The sequence below is a fragment of the Dasypus novemcinctus genome, chromosome 17 (genome assembly GCF_030445035.2).
Source record: "Dasypus novemcinctus isolate mDasNov1 chromosome 17, mDasNov1.1.hap2, whole genome shotgun sequence".
Lineage (NCBI taxonomy): Eukaryota > Metazoa > Chordata > Mammalia > Cingulata > Dasypodidae > Dasypus > Dasypus novemcinctus.
This window is the reverse complement of record NC_080689.1, coordinates 80,892,057-80,905,175: the sequence shown is the minus strand read 5'-3', so window position 1 is coordinate 80,905,175 and position 13,119 is coordinate 80,892,057. Positions and strand designations below refer to the sequence as shown.

The 13,119-nt window shown below is 42.6% G+C and overlaps 1 protein-coding gene across 2 annotated transcripts in view; it reads right to left on the bottom strand.

Moving 5' to 3' along the window:
* The window catches only part of SMYD1 (SET and MYND domain containing 1), a 52,217-nt gene extending 40,227 nt beyond the window's left edge, over nucleotides 1–11,990 (bottom strand). For both annotated transcript variants that reach the window (XM_004472293.4, XM_004472294.4), the window contains exon 1: nucleotides 11,779–11,990. In XM_004472293.4, the coding sequence (XP_004472350.2) occupies nucleotides 11,779–11,915 (137 nt within the window). In that variant the 5' untranslated portion in view covers nucleotides 11,916–11,990. The remainder of the gene's footprint in view (nucleotides 1–11,778) is intronic.
* Nucleotides 11,991–13,119: the final 1,129 nt, after the last annotated feature.

The window sequence follows — 13,119 nt, the reverse complement described above, 5'->3', positions numbered from 1 at the left end:
TTTATCAAGCAAGCACTGGGCTAACTGTAATGCAAGGACATTTATGGGCTTTAGTCATCAGTGAGTTTACTGCATAGATGGCTGATTACAGTCTACATCAACCTGGGAGATGGCCATCAGCAAGGAGTGACATTTTATCTAACCAGCTGAATGCCTTAAAAGGGGAAGTGATTCCAGCATTCAGAGAGAATTTCCCAGCCCATCCTTGGACACCCAACATCCCTTGGAAACTCATCCAGGACCTTCACTGGACTTTCATCAGAGCCCTGCTTTGCAGCCTGCCTGCGGAACCTGGACTTGTGCATCCCCACAGTCACGTGAGAGGCTTATAAAATCTCACACTATTGACAGATATCCCCTCTTGATCCTGTTTCCCTAGAGAGCCCTGACGAATACACCCACCTTCACATACCTGGAGAACCTCACAATATTTTAAATTCCTTCTCTCCTTCCATCCTTCCTTCCCTCCTTTCTTTTACAAGCATTGATTGGGCATCTTTTATACACCAGGCATGGACCTAAGTAAAAGAGGACTTTGAAGGTAATCAAGAGGCAGATCTTGGCTTCAAACAGTACCCAGATTGGCCTGGGATATAAACACATATATGGCACAGATGAGAACCTGCTGTAGGGTTGACGGAAGGGAGACCTTACTTCCCCCCAGGTGAGGGGGAAATGTGTGGAGTTCCCTAGGAGGCTCGGAGGCATCGTTCTGATCCTCCGCAGATGGGCGGGTGCGTTTCCCACAGCAGGCAGCGTCTCCCGGCAGCCTCGCTGGCATAGGCCAGAGGCTTCCATGTGGCCGCGTGCAGGCATGTACAGGAAACGGGATGTACCGTATTGGAAACAATGTTGGAAAGACAACCACAGCAGCAGGCAGTCCTTATTCTGCAGGAAAAGGGGAGTCACAAAGACTTTTGCAGAGAGGAGTGACTTGATCGGAGCTGGTCACTCATTTTGTTTTTCCATGGCGTCTACTTAATATCACTTTTAAATGGACCCTAGCATCCACGAGTATGGCAGTGTCCACGGTCCCCACGTATAAACGTTGGTATATGAAGTTAGATGGTGCTGGGGCAGTAGGTTGCTTCTTTATTTCTAACATCCCTTGTATTAAAGCTGCAAGCTTTTCTCTACCACAGCTGTCAAGGCGAGTGAGTTTCACACACCCCACTCGGATTTGTTCACATTCCCCAAGCTCTAGCTATGACCCCACTCCTCCTTTCACGCCCAAAACACACCCAAAGAAGCAGACGAGTGGAGATGGCGCCCTTACAGGGACAACTTGGCTTTTCATCTGATCTACGTCTACAATGTCTGAACCTGTGTGTAAAGACAATTATTCCCAGCTTCTGAATTTAAGGATTATTAAGTAAAAATTAGCAATACAGCTCATAGCTGGCCACATGAAATATCAACATGTTTTGACTCTGCAGCTGAAAGTGCCAAATTAAAAACATAATTCCACACCTTCAGTGGTTACCCTCAACACCAAGCATCAGTGTTTAAGCCTGTAACTTGAATCCTTTCACCACCCTTACTTATTCATTTTGAGAACTGATGGTTCAGGAATTTCTCTAATCTCTTTCTTACCGGGCTTCCATTTATAGCATCGTCTGTCCCCACCTGGCACCCACCAACTGTTGTCAGATAAAAGGCCACATGTGTGCTTGTGTGAACGCCATGGCTAATCCTGGCACTCCCAAGGGCCCACATAGAATTACGGAGGCTAAACCCAGCTGTCTCTGCTGGCCAGGAAGAAGCTCGTAACTGGATTGATTACCAAAAAAAAACTAGCTGACAGTAATTTATTTAAAAGTACTCAACTTTTTCTCATGCTCCTCTCTTTTTCCCTAGGCACATACACATTTACATAATCTCCTAGGCACTTCTAACTCCTTAAAACAGAACCATTCAAGAAGTGGTTAAAGTATTATTTAATCATTTTTAAAAAATCAATATCCTTTATGATTCTTAAAAATCTTTTGTGATGAATTGGATTAATCTAGCAAATTCATCTGCTTGTTTGTGGTAGGCTGAATAATGGCCCTACAGAAATGTCCACGTTCTAATCCTGGAACCTGTGAATATATTACCTTACATGGCAAAGGGACTTTGCAGATATAAGGAAGGACCCTGAGATGGGGAGATTACCCTGGGTTGCCTGGGTGGAGCTGATGTAATCCAGGGTCCTTATAAAACAGAGGCAAGAGGTCAGAGGGGGAGAAGATGCCACACTGCCACCTTTGAAGATGGCTGCGAGCCAAGAAATGCACTCAGCCTCTAGAAAAGGAAGGAAATGCAGCCATGGGGACCCATTTTAGACACCAACCTCCAGAACTGCAAGAATAAATTTGCATAGTGTTAACTCACCAGATTTGTGGTAATTTGTTACAGCAGCAATAGCAAACTAATACGTTGGTTTATTATGATACGTACTCTTTTTTCCTTTTTAATTACCTGCATACATCTGTTTCTTACCAGTGAGTTTCTAGATTTAATCATTTTCAGAGCCCAAAAGCAGCCTTTGATTCTTCTGAAATTGGTGGCTGGGTGTCGTTTCTCTTATTAAGAATAAATATTATTAATTGGCTGATAAGAACTGGTGTGTAGGAGCAGTGAGAGCTGATGACTGAACAAGGCACCAGTCCTGTTCTTGACTCATTCCTGTATGATCCGGGGAGGGCCCTTGTCACCTGACTAAGCCTTGGTTTCCCCATCTGTAAGAGAAGGATGAATAAACTGAATGGGCCTCAGCCTTCTTCTTAGCTGGGAACCTTTTTGAAAGTGATGAAAGCTGTGCATCTTCTCCCCAGAAATAGAAGGGATGCAGGCACATCTACATAACTTTGACACTCAGACTTTAAGTGTCTTTGGCTAAGGGTCCATGGATGTAGGTTAGGAAATCCTAGAAAATAAACCTGAAATTCATGACATCTGAGACTGGTAACATGGAATGATTTGAATAGTCTTTTGGTTTCTAGAACTTTCCATAACCGGCATTCTTGTGCCTTTTCTTGTATTTGATGCAAAAATAAAATAACAGTCAGAACAAACTCCGTCCTAGCATGAGCCCTGCACTCCCCCCTCACTGCACTGGAGTCCTTTGCATGTACTGAAGAAATCATGTAACACATGGAATCTCAGACTGGAGGAAAGCTTCTGGTTCACAGGACCTGGTTCCCCTTCCGTTGCCCAACTCATGACCAGCATCCCTTGTGGGCTGTCACCAGGAAATGCCCAGTCTTGGCAGTAGCCCTTTCCATTTCCGATAGTTCAGACAGGCAGAGGCTCAGTGTTGAGGACTTAGAAGCTTCTAGGTGGCTCAAGAAAAAGTTGGGGGCCTGATGGTCCCAGAAAATTTTTTTTTAAAACTGCAAAATCGAAATCAGTAACAATTTCAGAAGCAAAATTATGAAAGTCCATTCAAATGTGGCAAGTAGAAAATATTTGTTGACATATTGTGAGGTGATAACTCTCAACATAAGGGTTCCATGTTCTTTGGGAATTTTAAGTGGCTTGAGCTCTGACTTGAAGGACTTTTTTCTCCCTATTTTGACCTGAAATATAACTCTAACTTCTGTTCAAGGTAACTGGTTCTAACCTTTCTAAAAAAAAAAAATCAGAACCCACTTTCTACCAAGTCACAGTTCATTTTTTGTAGCTGGCTCTTAGAAGAGGTTCTCCAACATTTCTGTATTACATGGTTCAAATCCTTCATCCAGTCAATTCTTCTGGATCCATTCCATTAGATGTGGAGATTGTTTTAAGAAGATGAGGATGTCAGTGATGATGGTGATGATGCAATTGTATTCATATTGTGTTCCATGAATTTTAGTCTGTGGTTCAACTGGGTTATCCAACTGATAGATTCAGCGTGTAAAAGAGATTGAGGTTCTACTTCAGGGGGCTGGAAGAGCCCTTCTAAGACCAACTATCAAAAAGATAAAGAGGGAAATGGACTTGGCCCAGTGGTTAGGGCGTCCGTCTACCACATGGAAGGTGCACGGTTCAAACCCCGGGCCTCCTTGACCCGTGCGGAGCTGGCCCATGTGCAGTGCTGATGCGTGCAAGGAGTGCCGTGCCATGCAGGGGTGTCCCCCGCGTAGGGGAGCCCCACGCACAAGGAGTGCGCCCCATAAGGAGAGCCGCCCAGTGCGAAAGTGCAGCCTGCCCAAGAATGGCACCACTCACACGGAGAGCTGACACAACAAGATGATGCAACAGAAAAAGAAACACAGATTCCCGTGCCACTGACAACAGAGGTGGACAAAGAGGAGGACACAACAAATAGACACAGAGAACAGACACCAGGGCAGGGGGGTGGGGGGGAAGGGGAGAGAAATAAATAAATAAATAAATAAATAAATAAATCTTTTTTAAAAATAAATTAAAAAATTAAGGTTCTTCCTGAGAGTTTAAAAAAAAAAACAATAAAGATCAAATCTCCTTGCTGAAGGAATGAGTCACTCTTAAGGATAAACTATTTATCTATTCATTCTGTTTAACATAAAATGAACTAAAACAGCCACAAACGGAAAATGGGAAACAACAATGACAATTAGCAATTAGAATAAAAAGGAACTAAAAAAAGAAGCTTAAAGTAAAGTTTAGTCATCATTTAAAAAGTTACCCAGAAGATAAGAAAAATGAATAGTTTTAAAAATAAGATAAAAGATACCACACTAATGGACAGTAAGGAATGATAATAAATAAGCTATCTGTATACTTATAAAATGAGGGCATGAGTAGAAAATAGACAAGTCACAAAAGAAGAAATATTCATGACCAATTGTGGTAGATGGAATCCTGCACCCCAATAAATGACATGTTCTTCATCTTAATCCATATTCCTATGGGCGTGAACCCCTTTGTAAATAGGAGCTGCTAAAGATTGTCCTATTTGTAGCAGTTTGTTATGGTTCATGAATTCCAAAAATAGATAATGGATTATATTTACAAACTGCTCTGTACCTGGTCATGATTAAATTATGATTAGGGCTTTGATTGGGTCACATCAGTAAAGCACTGAGCTGCCACCCCTTGGTGGGTGGGGACTCCCAGATAAAAGACATGGCAAAGGACAGAGTTGGAGTTTTGATGCTAGAGTTTTGAGCTGGAGCCCTGGGAAGTAAGCACACAGAGGAGCTTGGTTGTGAGGAAAGAGAGAAGGCCCCAGGAAGAGAAACAAGCTGTTTGTCTAGTAGTCTACAGCTGGGCTTGTAGAAAAAACAGAGGAGCTGAGTCCAGAGAGAAATGAGCCCAGAAAAGAGGAACCAAGGAAGCCTGGCAGGCGTCGGCAGCCATCTTGCTCCAACACGTGGTAATCGACTTTGGTGAAGAAAGTAATTTATGCTTAACGGCCTGCTAACTGTAAGCATCTATCCCAAATAAATACCCTTTATAAAAACCAACTGATTTCTGGTATTTGCATCAGCACCACTTTGCCTGACTACTACACTATTGGTTTAGGTGTGGCCAAACTGAATCAGGGTGGGTCTTGATCCTTACTACTGGAGACCTTAGAAAAAGAGATTTTATAGACGAAGAATTTAAACGTCGCGGATTGATCAACTGGCCAGTAGGTGGCAGAGCTGGGACCCAGCCTCAAATTGGTACCTACAAAGCCCTCGCACTTTGTTTTTGTAAAATTAGTGTAAAAAGAAAAACAAAACCTGAACAAAACAGAATCATGAATTCCCAAATTAGTTCCACCTTAATCAGAAGCAAGCAGGATCACCCAGGCAAAGCTATGGCAGAACTCCCATTCACTATCCCCCAAGAAACGGGGGCAGAAGCCCACAGAGTGGACAGGAAGAGGGACAGAGGACAACTTCTGACAATTCACCGTCCCCCCGGTGTCTCGTCCGCTTTCAAAATCAACTGATCTCACCCCACCTGCTTCACTTCACCCCTTCCAGCACCCAACCAGGAAATCTAAGAGGGATGGCAAAAGTATTTCATTTCAAAAGCCTCTTCTGCCTGCTGGGGAGCCGTTGCTGGAGCCCACTGCCAGAAAGGATGCGGAGGCAAGTTGGAGTTTAGGAGGAAGGAGGACTGTGTTTGCTAGGCCTGAAAGGATTTTCCCAGGTTCAGTCTTGCTTTTTTATTTTATGCAGACCATTTGTTTTTTCAACCAGTTAAAAAAATGCTAACCAAACTAATGACTATAATGTAAAGGCCTAGACTTTGCTGTGTGTACTAAACTAAGCCTGTTTTAGCAAAGGTATCATTGGGTATTACGTTTTAAAACTGAATATCATATGCACTATGACCCAGTAATTCCACCCCTAACATACATTCTAGAACCAGAGATAGGAACAAAAATGTTCATAGCAGCCATTAGATGGATAGTGGAAAAATAAATTGTGGTACAAACACACACAGAACTTCTGCATTTTACTAGTTACATAAAACCAGTGGGATGTCCTCCCCAAACTGATTTATAGATTCAATGCAATACCAATCAAAATTACAACAGAATTATGATGTCATGCATGTTTGCTTTGTAAGTTCACAACTTCTACTATACACTTAATTGTTTATGTATGTTCGTATATAAATGATACAAAGATAATAATAATAAGGTTGGTTGGGGGAAAATACTTTGGTTAGTAGTAATATTTTGACAATGCTCTTTAATCATTTGTTAAAAAGGTTTAAAAACAATACAGGCTGTTGGTGGTAGGGTGAGAAGTTATATATGTTTATTTGATATTGTGTATGTTTGTTTTGTAAGTTCACAACTATTATACATTTATTGTTTATGTATGTTTAAGTATGAGTGATATATTTCCAAAAAAATTTTTGAAGTGAAAAAAAATTTTCAACAGAATTAGAAAAGGCAATTACTAAATTCATCTGGAAGGGAAAGTGCACTCAAATAGCCAAAAGCATTCTAAAAACGTAGAGCAGCATGGGAAGATTTTCACTCCCTGAACTTGAAACATATTACAAAGCTACAGTGGTCAAAACAGCATGGTACTGGCATAAAGACAGACATATTGATCAGTGGAATGAATTGAGAGTCAAGAAATAAACCCTCACCTATACAGTCTACAGTCAGCTAGTTTTTTACAAACCTACCAAGTCTATGTTAATAGAACTTAACAGTCTCTTCAACAAATGGTGCTGGGACAACTGGATATCTGTAACTAAAAGAATGAAAGAGGGACCCATATTTCACTCCCTATACAAGAATCAACTCAAAACGGATCAAAGACCTAAATATAAAAGCCAGGACCATAAAATTACAAGAAGAAAATGTAGGGAAACATCTTAAAGACCTTGTGGTAGATGGTGGTTTCTTGGACCTTAATACCCAAAGCACATGCAACAAAAGAGAAAATAGATAAGTGGGACCTCCTCAAAATTAAACACTTTTGCACCTCACAGGACTTTGTCAAAAGGGTGAAAAATTGGCCAAATCTACATGAAAAAATATTTGGAAATCACATGTCTGATAAGGGTTTAATATCCAGGATATACAAAGAGATGTTACAACTCAACAATAAAAACACAAACAACCCAATTTAAAAATGGGCAAAAAACTTGAATAGACATTTGTCCAAAGAAGGAATACCAATGGCAAAAAAACACATGAAAAAAATGCTCAACATCACTAATGATTAGGGAAATGCAAATCAAAACTACATTGAGAGATCATTTCACACCTATCAGAATGGCCACTATTAAAAAGACGGAACTACAAGTGTTGGAGAGGATGTGGAGAGATAGGAACACTAATTCACTGTTGGTGGGAATGCAGAATGGCACAACCACTGTGGAAGACTGTTTGGCAGTTCCTAAAGAAGTTGAATATAGACTTGCCATGTGACTCTGCAATACTGCTACTGGGTATATACTCAGAAGAACTGAGAGTGATACAAACAGACATCTGTATACCAATGTTCATCGTAGTGTTATTCACGATTGCCAAAAGTTGGAAACAACCCAAGTGTCCATCAACCGAAGAATGGATAAGCAAATTGTGGTGTATATACACACAGTGGAATATTACACAGTGGTAAGAAGAAATGAAGTCGTAAAGCATATGACAACATGGATGAACCTGGAGGACGTTATGTTGAGTGAAGCAAGTCCGACACGAAAGGACAAATACTGTATGATTGTGTTACTAGGAACCAAATATATTGAGTAACATATTGTATGATTCAGAAAAAAAATTATACGTATCCAGTACATTTAATTGAGAAATGTTTTTTATTTAACTGTATTTGCTTTTTATTTTTTAATTATTATTTATATTTTCAGTTATTAAATTGTGCAAAATAAAGTTAAAAAAAGGGAAAACATTTTTTTTAAAAACCATTAGGATGAATAAAACACTTGAGTGAAAGAAACAAGGGTCATAAAATCACATGTACTACTACACCTTTGCTTAAAAGCTCAAAAAACAAAAAATGAAACCTAAAATTATATATTGTTTAAGAATATATGCATATGTGATAAAAATTATTATTAAAAAGGCAGGAGAATTAAGCCCACAAAACTCAGGATAATGGTTTCCTTTGGTGCAGGCAAGGGACAGGTTAAGGAAAGTTAGGGAAGACACAGCCTATCAGAATGTTCTCGTTAAGTTGGATGTGGTTTCATTTATTGTACTGCTTCCTAATTTTTATATATAACATATTGTTTGAAAGAATTAATTCTCAGTTAATGCTGTGCTCAATTAAAATTTTAAAAATAAAATAAAAACTCTTTCTTCATGCTTGGAGAGGTAGGGTAGAAGGCCTGGCTTGGAATAAGCCGGATCAGGAGGTACCACCTCTTTTTTTTTGGAGAAACTTCCTGGTATTGAACCCAGGATCTTGTACATGCAAATCAGGTGCTTAACCACCGAGCTACACCTGTTCTGCCAGAAGGTACCATTTTTATCAAGTGACTGAATAAACTTTTGTGAGTAACTCAGCCCGAGCAGCCGGTCCGGTTTCTCATCTACAGGAGCTGAGCCTCATCAGGAGCCTAAAATGGGGGCAAGGACAGGAGGGACAAAGCTTTGTCCAATGCCCCCCGGGCTGTTTCAGGTGTGCCCAAATACCAGCAGCCGCCCCATCTGGGCAGTGGCAAGTGGGGTTAAATCACGTGGGAGGTCCCAGGTTCAGTTCCCGGTTTCTCCTAAAAAAGATGATGAGCAGAAACAGAGAGCACACAACGAACAGACCAGAGAGCAGACAGTGAGAACAAACAACAGACAATGGGGGCTGGGGGGAGGAATAAAATAAAATAAAAATAAAAAGTATCTCTGGGATTTTTTTCAGTCATTTTAAAGATCATTTACCCAAACCATCCTCATTTTTATTACTATTATAATAGTAATATAATATTTTCAATAGCATAGGAATCTGCAATGGACACTAAAGTTATTTTTGTAGTTGTTATTTCAAATGAATATGAATTTTTTATAATAACAAGAACATGTCAACAGTCTTAATGTCCATCATAGGGAATGATAGAAGAGCATACAGCCATTAAACACTGTGTCATGAAGAGTATATGGTGGCAAAGAAGATACCTAAATTATTACATGAAAAAACATGGTAAGTTCGTGTAATAAGATCCCAACTGTGTAGTACAAACAATTGAAACCTACGTTTTAAAACAGGCTGGAAGGAAACTGTGATGGTTAGGTTAATGTGTCTACTCAGCCAGGTCATTGTGCCCAGTTGTTTGCTCAAGCAAGCACTGGACTAATCGCAATACAAGGACGTTTATGGACTTTAGTCACCAGTGAGTTTACTGCATAGATGACTGATTGCATCTACAATCAACCAGGGAGATTGCCATCAGCAATGAGTGACATTTTAGCCAGTCAGTTGAATTCCTTAAAAGGGGAAGTGATTTCAGCATTCAGAGAGAATTTCCCAGCTCGTCTTCGGACAGCCAACTTCTCCCGGAAACTCATCCAGGACCTTCACTGGACTTTCATGGGAGCCCTGGTTGGCAGCCCGCCTGTGGAGTCTGGACTTGAGCATCCCATGGTCACGTGAGAGAATTTTATACAATCTCATACTATTTACAGATATCCCCTGTTGATTCTGTTTCCCTAGAGAGAACCCTGACTAATACAGAAGCACACAACATTAAGAGTAGCTCTCTTTCCATGATTTTCTTGGTACATTTTCTAATACAAGAACTTTGTACTCTTCTAATGGAAGGAAAACTTTTCGAACACCAAACATTCTTGAAAGTGAAACTGGTTTGATAAATTGGCTTAGGGAGAATTGGAGACTCTCAACAGAGTTGCTCTTTCCAAGGCCAGGCTGCCACTCGGTGACAGCAGCAGGAGCTGTGACCACGGACGCCGTGTTGCTAGCTTTTATGTCTGAGGTCTCAGCCACCTGATTCCCTAACCACACTCACCCCAGCACACACACAAGTAAATGAATAAAATGAAGCAAGCCTCCTCCATGGCCCCTGCAAAGAGCTCTACTGTCTCCACAGCTGACCTGAATCCTCAGGTGGTGAGCCTCATACCCCAGTTCAATGCCTTGAAGGGTCTCCCAGCAGGCAGGGAGAAAAGAGGATGTGGTGCTAATCAAGTAGTCTACAAAGCAGGGCCCATTTGCAGAAGAGTCAGTGCAGGGAACCAAGGGCTCACCCTAGATTCAGCCCTCATAAATGTCACCCAAGTCACCCCAAATTGGGGCTCAGAAAACATTGTCATTGTAATTGAATCATCACGTAAGTTTAAAAAGCAACAACAATGATTTAGCGCAGATCTAAAAGTTGGGCCATCAAGTGGGGACTGGATTGCAGGGAAAGGGGAACTCTCCTACGTTCCTGGTGGGAATGTCAATTTAACGGAGCCATACTGGAGAGTCGATCACACCAATGGCCTAGCAATTCCTCTTCTAGCCACGTATGCTGGAGGACAACTGAGGAGACACAGTCAAAGATTTTCATTGTAATATTGCTTGTTTTAAGAAAACTTGGAAACCACCAAATGTCTCTCCATAGGGACACTGATACATAAAATTTCATGTATTCATAGAATGAAATATTTGCAGAAGTTAAAATTGGCAATCCATGTAGTATATGGATCAGCATGGAAAGACCGAGGTGTAGTTGAAAGTTCCCGTGAGGATAGATACCAAACACATTTTACAAGCAAAGCGCAAGTTGTAGGGCGACACCAGAAGTATGATACCATCTCTGTAAAACACACCCACACACTACAGCTGTACGTTTTGATAAGTGCAGCTGTATGGATACCAGTCTAAGAACATTCTAGAAGGAAACATTACAATCATAACAAGAGTTGCCTCTGAGGAAAGACAGGAGAGAACTGGAATTGGGGAAGAGGAAAGGAGGAGGTAAAGAAATGATATTCCAATTTTTCAAAGGCAAATAGATTGCTGGTTTATTTGTGTAACTACAATTAATTGTTTAAGGTCTCAGCAATTACATGATCCTCTAATATATGTATTACATCCAAGAGGCCAAAACGTGGGCCTTCGGGAAGAGGACATTTCCCAGCCTCACGCCCGCCTTCCCACCCCCTCTCTGCCCTCACCACACGGCATGCCACCCAGCCCAGTCCACCGTGGTGTGAGAATGGCACCGAAAGCCGCTGACCTTTCCACCCGGCCGCCTGGGAGCCACGGAGACCCACGCTGGCGGTGCCCCTGAGGGAAGAGCTGGCCGTCAGAAGTCCCATTTGGTCTAAATCCATCAGTCCCTTCCTTGATTTTGAAAGCGGGTGTTCTAGAGTTTGGCACCAGCCACCCCCACGGGAGAGGCGACGGCGTTCCTTACCTGTCGAAAACCACTGCGGAGTAGGCCCTTTCGGCAAAGATGCCGTCCGCAGCCCAGAACTCCTTGGCCGCCTTCAGCCCCCGGCCTTTGCCCTCCGCGGTGAAAACCTGCACGTTCTCCATTCTCCCGACCGTCATCTCAGAGCCTTTCGGGTCAGCTCGGCAGATATTCAACACTGAGCCCGGGCTCCTGTCACCACTGCTATTTCAGCACCTTCGGCCTCCCAAAGAGCAAGACTATAAATGGACAGGCCACCTCCCCTCCCCTGCCCCCCTCTGGCCGGGGCTCTCATCTCCCCCTCCCCGCCACTTTCCCTAGCGGCGGGATGGGACAGGCAAGAGGACCGTCATCTGGGAAGGGTCTTGGGTTATCGCCCAGCCGAGCTCTCAGAGCAGAAAAGGGCATGGTCTGGAAGGGTCTGGGATTGGACCTGAAAACGTCGGAATCGTTCCTTTGCAAGAAGAAGCCATCTGGATATAGCTCAGCCTTGGGCTTCAGCCCTGCCCTGCTGCAGCGGACAGGGAACACATGGTCACCAGGGTATTTTTAGCTGCCAGATGCTGGTGTCGATCAAAAGCAGACAGTTGAAATGGCTCTTGAGAAGAGGCAAGGTGATACTGGCTGCTCTGGCACGCTTCAGCTGTCAGGCTTGGACTATCTCAAGGGATCCTGGGTCCTTTGTCTCCCCACGTCCTCCCCTGTGGATGGACTATTTGCAGGAAGCAGCAGATGCTGAACTGACTCCTTTGGCATATGTGTGACAGTACTCCTTAGGCTCCGAGGGGCATCGTGCTTCTACCCCACCTGGGCAACCATAGGGCAGGGAGGTCTGGGAGTTCCCTATTCCCCACATCTCTGATAACTCAGGTAGCGGACAGAAAGCGGCAGACATGGAAAATAAAACCCCTCTTCCCATCTATAAAACGTCCCTTACACGAGTCTCGGCTACTAGGAAAACACCAATGAGCTCTGTCCTCCTTTCCCAGGGCTAAGGACAATGGAGGGATGATTATAAAATTCCCATTGAACTAACCACCACTCTTTCGACCACCAAGCAGCTCTCACTGAGGTGGAAAGATACTTGCAGGTCTGGAGCCGTGCCTTATCTTCCAACTACATAATATTTTTAGTTTCTGGGATACATTGATTTAGGGAGGACTTCGGTGTCCTGAATCTCTGTTGGTGTAAGTAGTTTACAAACACTGACTTCTGGATTAGAAAGATCTGGATGGAATTCTGAGCCTGCTAACATGACCTTGAAAAAACAAGGACAATAATTTCAACCCCACTGGACTGTATTAAGTGATATAAGCTGAGTAAGACATAGTTCAGGGGTTGGCA